General features: G+C 34.1%; 1 protein-coding gene across 1 annotated transcript in view; it reads right to left on the reverse strand.

Annotated features, from left to right (window-relative positions):
- The window catches only part of LOC135141915 (neprilysin-4-like), a 47,349-nt gene that overhangs the window by 21,093 nt on the left and 13,407 nt on the right, over nt 1-12,849 (reverse strand). Inside the window, exons 8-10 of the mRNA XM_064073504.1 lie at nt 8,181-8,325; nt 7,791-8,005; nt 7,496-7,672 (exon numbers count right to left, since the gene is read on the reverse strand). Coding sequence (XP_063929574.1) covers nt 7,496-7,672; nt 7,791-8,005; nt 8,181-8,325 — 537 coding nt within the window. The remainder of the gene's footprint in view (nt 1-7,495; nt 7,673-7,790; nt 8,006-8,180; nt 8,326-12,849) is intronic.

The following is a 12,849-nucleotide window of genomic DNA, read 5'->3' on the forward strand; positions in this document are numbered from 1 at the left end:
TTTTAGAAATCTCTAAATTTTGAACACGTTTTAGGTATTTGTTCAATGAAAATTGTTGGCTTTAAAAAAAAGGTGTGCCTGTTTATTGCTTACTATGATACAAAAAAGATGCCCCGCCCACCCACCCTAAACTCGGCCTTAATGATCCATTTATTCCTCATGAGTTCAAATTGAGCGAAGCTTAGAGATGCAAATTAAATATTTCTGTAGAAAAAAGAGCCTTTTGAGTTTTTTTTTTTTAAATAATTCATTACTATTGAAAACACGACCATTCTAAGAAAAACATCAAAATAATACCCCGCCCACACACCTCTTCTAGCCTAAATGAGGGTTTATTAATCGTGAAACGAAAGGCGGAGCTTAATTTCAAATGAGGATTTTCATAGAAATAGCTATATTTTAACACATTTTAAGTATTTGTTTGAAAATTGTTGGTTTAAAAAAAAAGGATGTGCCCGTTTATTGCTGACTGTGATAAAAAAAGATGTCCCGCCCACCCACCCTAAACTCCGCCTTAATGATCCGTTTCTTCTTCGTGAGCTCAAAGCGGGCGAAGCTTAGATGCAAAGTAAATATTTCTGTAGAAAAAAAGCCCTTTGATTTTTTTTTAGTAATTCATTACTATTGAAAACACGATAGTTCTAAGAAAAACATTAAACAAATAAGGCCCTCCCACTCACCTCTTCTAGTTTAAATGAGTGTGTATTAATAGCGAAACGAAAGGCGGAGCTTAATTTGAAATGAAGATTTTTATAGAAATATCTGAATTTTGAATACGTTTCAAGTGTTTGTTCATTGAAACTTGATGGCTTTCAGAAAAAACGGCGTGCCTGTTTATTGCTTACTGTGAAACAAAAAAGCTGCCCCACCCACCCGCCCTAAACTCCGCCTTAATGATCCGTTTATTCTTCATGAACTCAAAGCGGACGAAGCTTAGATGCAAATTATATATTTCTGTAGAAAAAAAATTACCTTTGATTTTTTTTTCAATAATTCATTACTACTGAAAACACGACCATTCTAAGAAACTATTAAACGAATAAGCCCCGCCTACTCACCTTTCCTAGCCTAAATTAATCGTTGAACGAGAGGCGGAGCTTAATTTCAAATGAGGATTTTTTAGAAATATCTATATTTTGAACACGTTTTAAGTATTTGTTCGCTGAAAATTGTTGGCTTAAAAAAAGGTGTGCCCGTTTATTGCTTACTCTGATACAAAAAAGATGCCCCACCCACTCACCCTAAACTCCGCCTGAATGATCCATTTATTTCTCATGAGCTCAAAGTGAGCGAAGCTTAGAGATGCAAATTAAATATTTCTGTAGAAAAAATGCCTTTTGAGTTTTTTTTCAACAATTCATTACTACTGAAAAGACGACCATTCTAAGTAAAACATTAAACGAATGCCCAGCCCATTCAACTATTCTAGACTGAATGAGTGTATTAATCGTGAACGAAAGGCGGAGCTTAATTTCAAATGAGTATTTTTATAGAAATATCTCTATTTTGAACACATTTTAAGTATTTGTTTGAAAATTGAGGGCTTTAAAAAAAAACGATGTGCCCGTTTATTGCTTACTGTGATACAAAAAAGATACCCCGCCCACCCTCCCCAAACTCCGCCTTAATGATCCGTTTATTCTTCATGAACTCAAAGGGGGCGAAGCTTAGATGCAAATAAAATATTTCTGTAGAAAAAAATGACCTTTGATTTTTTTTTAATAATTCATTACTACTGAAAACACGATCATTCTAAAAAAACATTAAACGAATAAGCTCCGCCTACTCACCTTTTCTAGCCTAAATTAATCGTGAAACGAGAGGCGGAGCTTAATTTCAATTGACGATTTTTTTAGAAATATCTATATTTTGAACACCTTTTAATGTATGTATTTGTTCACTTAAAATTGTTGGTGTTAAAAAAAGGTGTGCCCGTTTATTGCTTACTGTGATAAAAAAAGATACCCCGCCCACCCACCCTAAACTCGGCCTTAATGATCCATTTATTCCTTATGAGTTCAAATTGAGCGAAGCTTAGAGATTCGAATTAAATATTTCTGTAGAAAAAAAGCCTTTTGAGTTTTTTTTTTTAATAATTCATTACTATTGAAAACACGACCATTCTAAGAAAAACATCAAAATAATGCCCCGCCCACACACCTCTTCTAGCCTAAATGAGTGTTTATTAATCGTGAGACGAAAGGCGGAGCTTAATTTCAAATGAGGATTTTTATAGAAATAGCTATATTTTGAACACATTTTAAGTATTTGTTTGAAAATTGATGGTTAAAAAAAAAGGTATGCCCGTTTACTGCTGACTGTGATAAAAAAGGATGCCCCGCCCACCCACCCTAAACTCCGCCTTAATGATCCGTTTATTATTCGTGAGCTCAAAACGGGCGATGCTTAGAAGCAAAGTAAATATTTCTATAGAAAAAAAAGCCCTTTGATTTTTGTTTAGTAATTCATTACTATTGAAAACACGATAGTTCTAAGAAAAACATTAAACGAATAAGCCCCTCCCACTCACCTCTTCTAGTCTAAATGAGTGTTTATTAATAGCGAAACGAAAGGCGGAGCTTAATTTGAAATGAAAATTTTTATAGAAATATCTGAATTTTGAATACGTTTCAAGTGTTTGTTTATTGAAACTTGATGGCTTTCAGAAAAAACGGTGTGCCTGTTTATTGCTTACTGTGAAACAAAAAGTTGCCCCGCCCACCCACCCTAAACTCCGCCTTAATGATCCGTTTATTCTTTATGAACTCAAAGCGGGCGAAGCTTAGATGCAAATTATATATTTCTGTAGAACAAAAAATTACCTTTGATTTTTTTTTCAATAATTCATTACTACTGAAAACACGATCATTCTAAGAAACCATTAAACGAATAAGCCCCGCCTACTCACCTTTCCTAGCCTAAATTAATCGTTAAATGAGAGGCGGAGCTTAATTTCAAATGAGGATTTTTTTTAGAAATCTCTAAATTTTGAACACGTTTTAGGTATTTGTTCAATGAAAATTGTTGGCTTTAAAAAAAAGGTGTGCCTGTTTATTGCTTACTATGATACAAAAAAGATGCCCCGCCCACCCACCCTAAATTCGGCCTCAATGATCCATTTATTCCTCATGAGTTCAAATTGAGCGAAGCTTAGAGATGCAAATTAAATATTTCTGTAGAAAAAAGAGCCTTTTGAGTTTTTTTTTTTTTTTTAATAATTCATTACTATTGAAAACACGACCATTCTAAGAAAAACATCAAAATAATGCCCCGCCTACACACCTCTTCTAGCCTAAATGAGTGTTTATTAATCGTGAAACGAAAGGCGGAGCTTAATTTCAAATGAGGATTTTCATAGAAATAGCTATATTTTGAACACATTTTAAGTATTTGTTTGAAAATTGTTGGTTTAAAAAACAGGATGTGCCCGTTTATTGCTGACTGTGATAAAAAAAGATGCCCCGCCCACCCACCCTAAACTCCGCCTTAATGATCCATTTATTTCTCATGAGTTCAAAGTGAGCGAAACTTAGAGATGCAAATTAAATATTTCTGTAGAAAAAATGCATATTGAGATTTTTTTTCTACAATTCATTACTACTGAAAACACGACAATTCTAAGTAAAACATCAAACCAATGCCCCGCCCATTCATCTATTCTAGCCTAAATGAGTGTATTAATCGTGAACGAAAGGAGGAGCTTAATTTCAAATGAGTATTTTTATAGAAATATCTCTATTTTGAACACATTTTAAGTATTTGTTTGAAAATTGATGGCTTTAAAAGAAAACGACGTGCCCGTTTATTGCTTACTGTGATATAAAAAAGATGCCCCGCCCACCCACCCTAAACTCCGCCTTAATGCTTCGTTTATTCTTCATGAACTCAAAGCGGGCGAGGCTTAGATGCAAATTAAATATTTCTGTAGAAAAAAATGACCTTTGATTTTTTTTAATAATTCATTACTACTGAAAACACGATCATTTTAAGAAAATATTAAACGATTAAGCTCCGCTACTCACCTTTTCTAGCCTAAATTATTTGTGACACGAGAGGCGGAGCTTAATTTCAAATGAGGATTTTTTTAGAAATATCTATATTTTGAACACGTTTTAAGTATTTGTTTGTGGGTATTGTTGGTGATTTAAAAGCGACGGTACGGTTTTCAGTTTTTATTTTGTTCTTTACTGTTCGAGAGTGCGAGGAAGAAGAAGGAAGGGTGTTTAAAATGGTACACAGGTAAGCTCGGTTTCGAAGAGGTGGAAGTAGGTAAAGAAGGGTTTAGAAAATTCTAGAATCGAAAAAGAGAAAGTATGTAGGAGCGTAGGGCAGGTAGACGAAGGATAGGAAGTATTTACATTTTTACAATTATTTGAATGCGCTCAGGTAGAACACCTGATTTTGTGGGAACGGTTGTTCCTACATGTTGAATGAAAATTGATGGCTTAAAAAAAGGTGTGCCCGTTTATTGCATACTATGACACAAAAAAGATGTCCCACCCACCCACCGTAAACTCCGCCTTAATGATCCATTTATTTGTCATGAGCTCAAAGTGAGCGAAACTTAGAGATGCAAATTAAATATGTCTGTAGAAAAAATGCCTTTTGAGTTTTTTTTCAACAATTCATTACTACTGAAAAGACGACCATTCTAAGTAAAACATTAAACGAATGCCCCGTCCATTCACCTATTGTAGCCTAAATGAGTGTATTAATCATGAACGAAAGGCGGAGCTTAACTTCAAATGAGTATTTTTATAGAAATACTTATCTCTATTTTGAACACATTTTAAGTATTTGTTTGAAAATTGATGGCTTTAAAAAAACGATGTGCCCGTTTATTGCTTACTGTGATATAAAAAAGATGCCCCGCCCATCCTCCCTAAACTCTGCCTTAATGATCCGTTTATTCCTCATGAATTCAAAGCGGGCGAAGCTTAGATGCAAATTATATATTTCCGTTGGAAAAAAATTACCTTTGATTTTTTTTTCCATAATTCATTACTACTGAAAACACGACCATTCTAAGAAACCATTAAACCAATAAGCCCCGCCTACTCACCTTTCCTAGCCTAAATTAATCGTTGAACGAAAGGCGGAGCTTAATTTCAAATGAAGATTTTTTTTTTTAATTTCTAAATTTTGAACACGTTTTAGGTATTTGTTCAATGAAAATTGTTGGCTTAAAAAAAAGGTGTGTCAGTTTATTGCTTACTCTGATAGAAAAAAGATGCCCCACCTACCCACCCTAAACTCCGCCTTAATGATCCATTTATTGCTCATGAGTTCAAAGTGAGCGAAGCTTAGAGATGCAAATTAAATATTTCTGTAGAAAAAATGCCTTCTGAGTTTTTTTTCAACAATTCATTACTACTGAAAAGATGACCATTCTAAGTAAAACATTAAACGAATGCCCCGCCCATTCACCTATTCTAGCCTAAATGAGTGTATTAATCATGAACGAAAGGCGGAGCTTAATTTCAAATTAGTATTTTTATAGAAATATCTCTATTCTGAACACATTTTAAGTATTTGTTTGAAAATTGATGGCTTTAAAAAAAAACGATGTGCCCGTTTATTGCTTACTGTGATATAAAAAAGATGCCCCGCCCACCCACCCTAAACTTTGCCTTAATGATCCGTTTATTCTTCATAAACTCAAAGCGGGCGAAGCTTAGATGCAAATTAAATATTTCTGTAGAAAAAAATGACCTTTGATTTTTTTTAATAATGCATTACTACTGAAAACACGATCATTCTAAGAAAACATTAAACGAATAAGCTCCACCTACTCACCTTTTCTAGCCTAAATTAATCGTGAAACGAGAGACGGAGCTTAATTTCAAATGAGGACTTTTTTAGAAATATCTATATTTTGAACACGTTTTAAGTATTTGTTCACTGAAAATTGTTGGCTTAAAAAAAGGTGTGCCCGTTTGTTGCTTACTCTGATACAAAAAAGATGCCCCACCCACCCACCCTAAACTCCGCCTTAATGATCCATTTATTTCTCATGAGCTCAAAGTGAGCGAAACTTAGAGATGCAAATTAAATATTTCTGTAGAAAAAATGCCTTTTGAGTTTTTTTTCAACAATTCATTACTACTGAAAAGACGACCATTCTAAGTAAAACATTGAACGAATGCCCCGCCCACTCACATCTTTTATCCTAAATGAGTGAAACGAGAGGCGGAGCTTAATTTCAACTGAGCTTTATCGAGAAGTTTTAAGTATTTGATGGTATTCAGAAAAAACGGTGCGCCCTTTTTGGCTTATAGAAAAAACCTTCCAGTTACAGATTTATTAAAATAATATTTTGAAATATCCATTAACACTCATTTTTTTGCATGTAAGAACGATATTATTGTGTTTATAAAAACTGTTATTTACGAACAATGGAAAAATACAATTTGATGACCCAACCTCATCATTTGGGGTAGTAAAGGTTATATAAATTTTAGAAAATAATATACTACTATTCGTTGTTAATGAATCCGCCTTGATTTTTATCACAATTTCTTTACAATTTTTTTTACACTGTGACTGGTATTATTTAAATTTTTATTCATAAGGGTGATCAGCGTTATCACAGAATAATGTGCGGACTTCTCTCCGCTTCCTTGAACCAATTTTTTTCTTATAAAGCGGATTTTTTAAAGTTACTAGAAAGAACGAAACGTCGGAAAGTAAAGACATTTAGTTTCCTTACGGTGTATTAAAGCACAATAAAAAGTTTTAAAGGATACTCAATCATCACCGAACTTCGTTAAAAGATGCAAAATAACAGTTTAAGCCTTGTTCACAACTCCAAATAAACTTCGTCGAAGATTAAGAAAAACAGACTCGGAAAAAATAATTTCTTAAATTGCGAAGTGTAACAGGCGAATTCGGTCTTGTATTCCAATTATTAGAAGCAGAACTTCATGTTTTTTTTTTTATTACTAATTACTCCCTAAGCCATGCTCTACCTGCGGCTCCATCACGACTTCGTCGAAAATTTTTTCTAACGCTTTCATGACTGAGAAGTGTGTTTGTTTTTAGAAGTAGAAAAAGCGGTTGTTTTAGATTAAAGAGAGGTATTTAAAAACAACGAGAGAGCGTTCAGTTGTGACGTGAGTGAAGGGTCAGATGAAAGTGTGGTCTGTTTTTCTGAAAAAAGGGAGAGGTTCAATTCTGACGGAGAACTATTTTTGTTTTGGTTAAGTGTGTGGAAGCCGTGGGTAGATCACAAATTAGGAATAAATCGATGCCGTGTTCGCATTGATATTGGTGCACCGAACGACTTCAAATTGTATTCACAATAATAATACTTAATAAAGGAGTAGTTCTAAAAATAATTTTTGAAATAGCGAATAATCACGATAAAACTGCAGAATAGTTTGTTGAGGGGATTGTTTGAACGTATTGAAAAATATTTATTGTCAGATTAGTGTAACAATAGTGGCTTTATCGTGGCCTATTTGGTATGAAACAAAGCTCACATCGCATAACCTACTTTTTTATAATGTTTGTCAAGTTGTGTAGCGTTCATAATCCATCCTGGGTACCCAACAAAAGCTCTGATTGCGTGTAGTTTAGTCAGCGTCTTTTCACGTGTGGTTCCATCCATCCAATCCAGCTCATGCACAGCATCTTCGAACGCTTTTCGTATGTCCTCGAGCATTTCTAAAGCCTGGATTTTAAACATGAAATAAAACCGAAAAGTGTGAGGCGTGTATTTGTGGAACGCCAGTTGAGCATGCGGAAAAAATATTCGTGCTCAATTAACGCAAAACAGGTTATTAATTTACCTTATCACGGTGCTCCTTATCGAAGTGCGATTTTACGTATAGATAACTCAGAGCCAGCCCAAAATTGGCATTAACGTTACTGGTACATCCTTTCCATCTGGGAGTTCTGCTCTGCAGACCCAACAATTGTTGAGAAAATTCAAATCCCAACGATCGGAACTTTGTTAAAGTAAGTGGGGCTACTGTTGAGAATACGCTCCACCACAGGAACCTCTCTGGTAATACAATTACACATATTACACAAATCCCACAAGGAAACTACACACTTTCCACACAAAGTATCATTCATAAGTGTCTCCACGCTAGATTTCGGGACAAAACTCTCTACGTTTTCTCATTAAACTAACGTGACAGGTGGACAAACAAAATAACGGAAACACACAAACTTACCTACTATAACTCTGTCGGAAGTTTTTAACAGTTTTGACAGTTTTTGCAAATACGGCAAATCTAACAAAATTGCTGTGTCGTTTCGTCGATCTAAAATAACGGTGGTGTCGTTAAAAATTATATTCAGGTATCTTGTCCAATTCACCTAAAAATTTATTTTTAGTACAATTCATGCAACCAGTCCGCTAGTTCGAACTGACCAACGAGTGAAAATTTTATTTAATCTGTACTTAACACGATCAAAGTAGAAATTACGACCAAATACAGGATTTATGCCATGATATTTAAAAAAATGTTGGAAGAACAATACACAGTGCATATATATTGATGCAGATTGTGGAGATAGTAACTAGTTTACCCCTGGGAAGTCATAAATATTTGTGGACCATAAAGTAGCTTTCGATAGGTCGAACAGAGACAACTGTGAGACTACACAAGAAAGAGAGAAATGAGCGAGGACTTGTGGTGTGAATGCCCGAAAGTGTAAAGTCATGGCTTTCATACGGACAGAGGTGTTAGACAGGGATGTCCGCTAAGTCCCAGTCTATTTGTGATGTTCTTAAGCGATATCGACAGCATATTGCCAAGAGCTCGGGAGGCGTTGTTTGAGAAAAGAAAGAGTGTGGTGTCTGGCATCACCGACAGTGACGTATGTGATAAACAAACGGCGGCATATACAGAGTGTTCTGTTTTTGAAATTTCGATACGAGATGCCATGTCATTTCAATTTTTTTGAATTTCTTTAGCAATGCAACCGTTCACAAAAAAAATCGTAATAATGTTATTTTTAAGATCTGTGTTGCAATATTGTATGGAAAGATAAACAGAGGTACACAGTTTCTTGTGGTATAAACTAAATCAAATTTCAAAATACAGAGTGTTTTTAAAAAAATATATAAAATGTTACAGTTTTCAGTTTTTCCAAATAGAACAGCCCGTTTTTTAGATTTTTATGTTTAATAATAAAATAATAATTACCATAATAACAACTTGCCCAAAATTATATTCACCGTTTTGCTCCATTGTAGTTTAATTAATAAAATTGTTTTGTCCTGTGTTTTGAGGCGACAAAATCATTCAAATTTCATTTTCTTTTAACGCAGATGCTTGCTATCGGAACGTGCTAATAGTCGAAGTTACGCATGTACTGGATGACGTCATCAATTTGGGGGAGGGGGAAGATAAATACGATTGTAAAATATTGTGTAACATGGTCCTCATGTGTAGTTTATGAACCCGTGTTGAATTTTTACCCGATACATCCAGATTTGTAGAAACAAATCAAAATTGTATAACAAACATTTTGAAATTTAATAATAAATCTCGGATACGTTTTAAAGTTCTCCTAAGCACGGTAAATTTTTAATGAAAATACATTATGATGTCACTTCAAAATTGTGCCGAATAAATCGTATAGGATGTGCACGACATCATTAATATATGTGATTTATCATTGAATTAATATTTTTTTAGAACTGTTATACAGGGTGACTTAAAAATATGAATAAAAATTGTATTTTATTGAATAAATCGGGAACGGTTCACTCTATTTTCCCGAAAATTTGGGAATACAGGCAGATAGACGGAAACGGGCGACCTATTTTCTGTAGGGATCATGAAACGTCAAGAAATCATGAAAATGGAAAATTGTAGGATGGACCATGTCACAATACTTCCTTAGCTTACGTTCGGGGAGTAAGAATTTCGAAAAAAGTGGAATAACGTGGCATCGGAATTTCAAAATATATAAAAATATACAGGATTTAAAAAAAAAATTGTTGTCACGTCTTAAAACAGTACACTTTATATACTTAGAAACAATTTTAATGTGTGGTCGTCAGAGAACTGTACAACTTTAGCATATTTTCTATTTCTAATAATTAATTAGATATCGAGGATCAAAATTTAAATAAACCGAAAAACAAGACATAGAGTAACATCAGCATTCGAATTATCACAGACAAACGTTTTCGTGCTCCAGTCTAACTTGATCGTAAATGTTTTCAATGACATAATGTTAAGTCAAGTGTTAGTAGTTCTCTGTATCTTAAATAGTCACAGTTAAGTGTGTTGTATCCACGTAATTAGGGTCAATCCAATATCAATTTTGCAATTACGCTCCGCCCCTCGGTCTGACGACGAATGAAAAATTCATCACGTTTGAGATCGAGACGAATGGGTGGGGCTTCTGTTTTGGTTTTCTTTTTTAATCAATACATTTAGTTTTCTTTGTATAACACGGCTACTTAAGAACATATTTCACATGGTAATTTCTCGTAGAAAAATAAGGATTTTACAATTAAGTTCCGCCCCTCGGCTTACGACGAATAAAAAAATCATCACAATTGAGATAGGGCGGGTGGGCGTGGCTAATATTTGATGAGATAAGACTGTTTTTGGCACTTTTGACATATCCAGAAATCATTTTCGACGTCTAATATTAGTTTTCCTTCCCACTCGACAGAAGATAATAATTAGCCCCGCCCACCCACCCTGTCTCCTTTTCAGTGATTGATTTTATGCAATTGAATGAAATGAATGACCTTAAACTGAACAGAAATAAAATTTGTCATTAGAATGAGAAGAGGGTGGGTGGGCGGGGCTAGTACTTGCTAAGATAAGACTGATTTTGACAAATAACATACCGTCTGAGAAAATAGAGGGCGGGTGGGCGTTGCTAATATTTGATAAAATAAGACTATTTTTGCCACTTTTGACATTTTCGACCACTGTTTTTGCCTTTTTTTTTTCTTAATATACATAACCATCTGCTCATAACAAGAAATTAAAAATATGGTTAAAATTTTAAAATATGGTTTTTGAAATTATGGGGCGGAGCCTAATCGATATTCCCTTATACAAATTTTGCATTTTGTGAAAAGAAGTCTACACAACATATTAAAACAAAAAGGCAAAATGTAAGCCCGCCCACCCGCCCTATCTCAATTGTGATGAATTTTTTTTAGTGGTCGTGAAGCAAAGGGTAGTAGCTTAACTGCAAAAAACTTATTTCCTCACAAGAACTTAAAAACATGTTTTTGAGTATAGTGTTGTTCAAAGAATACTATGTATACTAAAAAAAAAAACAAAATATAAACCCCGCCCACCCACCCCGTCTCGATTGTGATGATTTTTTTTATTCTGAGAAACTTAAAACACGTTTAAAATGGTAAATGCTTGTAGGGAAATACGGATTTTATTGTGCTACGTCTTAAAACAGTACATTCTGTATAGTTAGAAACAATTTTAATGTATGGTCGTCAGAGAACCGTATAACTTTAGACTTTGACTTTTTTCTATTTTTAATAAATATTTAGATATCGAGAATCAAAATTTAAGTAAATAAACCGAAAAACAAGACATAGAGTAACATCAGCATTCGAAAAAATTATGTCAAACGTAGTGAGAAAAGTAAATATTATAAAAATGAAATTAAAAAAAAAAGGCACGGATTAAACGGTACTATTCTACTAGTGTAAAATTTGTGAAGTAATAATAATTTCCTTGGAAATTATTAGCCCATTTTATAATAGACAAACGTTTTCGTGCTCCAGTCTAACTTGATCGTAAATGTTTTCAATGACATAATGTTAAGTCAAGTGTTAGTAGTTCTCTGTACCTTAAATAGTCACAGTTAAGTGTTATATCCAAACGTAATTAGGGTCAATCCAATATCAATTTTACAATTACGCTCCGCCCCTGGGTCTGACGACGAATGAAAAATTAATCACGTTTGAGATCGAGACGAATGGGTGGAGCTTCTCTTTTGGTTTTCTTTTTTAATTAATACATTTAGTTTTCTTTGCATAAGACGGTTACTTAAATACATATTTCACAGGTAATTTCTAACAGAAAAATAAGGATTTTACAATTAAGCTCCTCCCCTCGGCTTACGACGAATAAAAAAAAAATGATCACAACTGAGATAGGGAGGGTGGGCGGGGCTAATATTTGATGAGATAAGATTGTTTTTGGCACTTTTGACATATCCAGAAATCATTTTCGACTTCTAATATTAGTTTTCCCTCCCACTCGACAGAAGAATTTAGTTAGCCCCGCCCACCCACCCTGTCTCCTTTTCAATGATTGATTTTATGCAATTTGAATGAAATGAATGACCTTAAACTGAACAGAAATAAAATTTGTCATTAGAATGAGAAGAGGGTGGATGACGGGGCTAGTACTTGCTAAGATAAGACTGATTTTGACACTTTTGACATTTTCGACCATTGTTTTTGCCCTTTTTTTCTTAATATACATAACCATCTGCTCATAACAAGAAATTTAAAATACGTTTAAAAATTTAAAATATGGATTTTGAAATTATGGGGCGGAGCCTAATCGATATTCCCTTATACAAATTTTCCGTTTTATGAAAAGAAGTCTACACAACATATTAAAACAAAAAGGCAAAATGTAAGCCCGCCCACCCGCCCTATCTCCATTGTGATGAATTTTTTTAGTGGTCGTGAATTTTAGGGGAGGAGCTTAACTGCAAAAAACTTATTTCTTAACAAAAAAATAAAAACATGTTTTTGAGTATCGTGTTGTTCAAAGAAAAGTATGTATTCTCAAAAAAGCAAAATATAAACCCCGCCCACCCACCCCGTGTCAATTGTGATGATTTTTTTTATTCTGAGAAACTTGAGACACGTTTAAAATGGTAAAT

This window comes from Zophobas morio, unplaced genomic scaffold (assembly GCF_036711695.1).
Source record: "Zophobas morio isolate AGI-343-1 ecotype UQ-CSIRO unplaced genomic scaffold, CSIRO_AGI_Zmor_V1 ptg000044l, whole genome shotgun sequence".
Lineage (NCBI taxonomy): Eukaryota > Metazoa > Arthropoda > Insecta > Coleoptera > Tenebrionidae > Zophobas > Zophobas morio.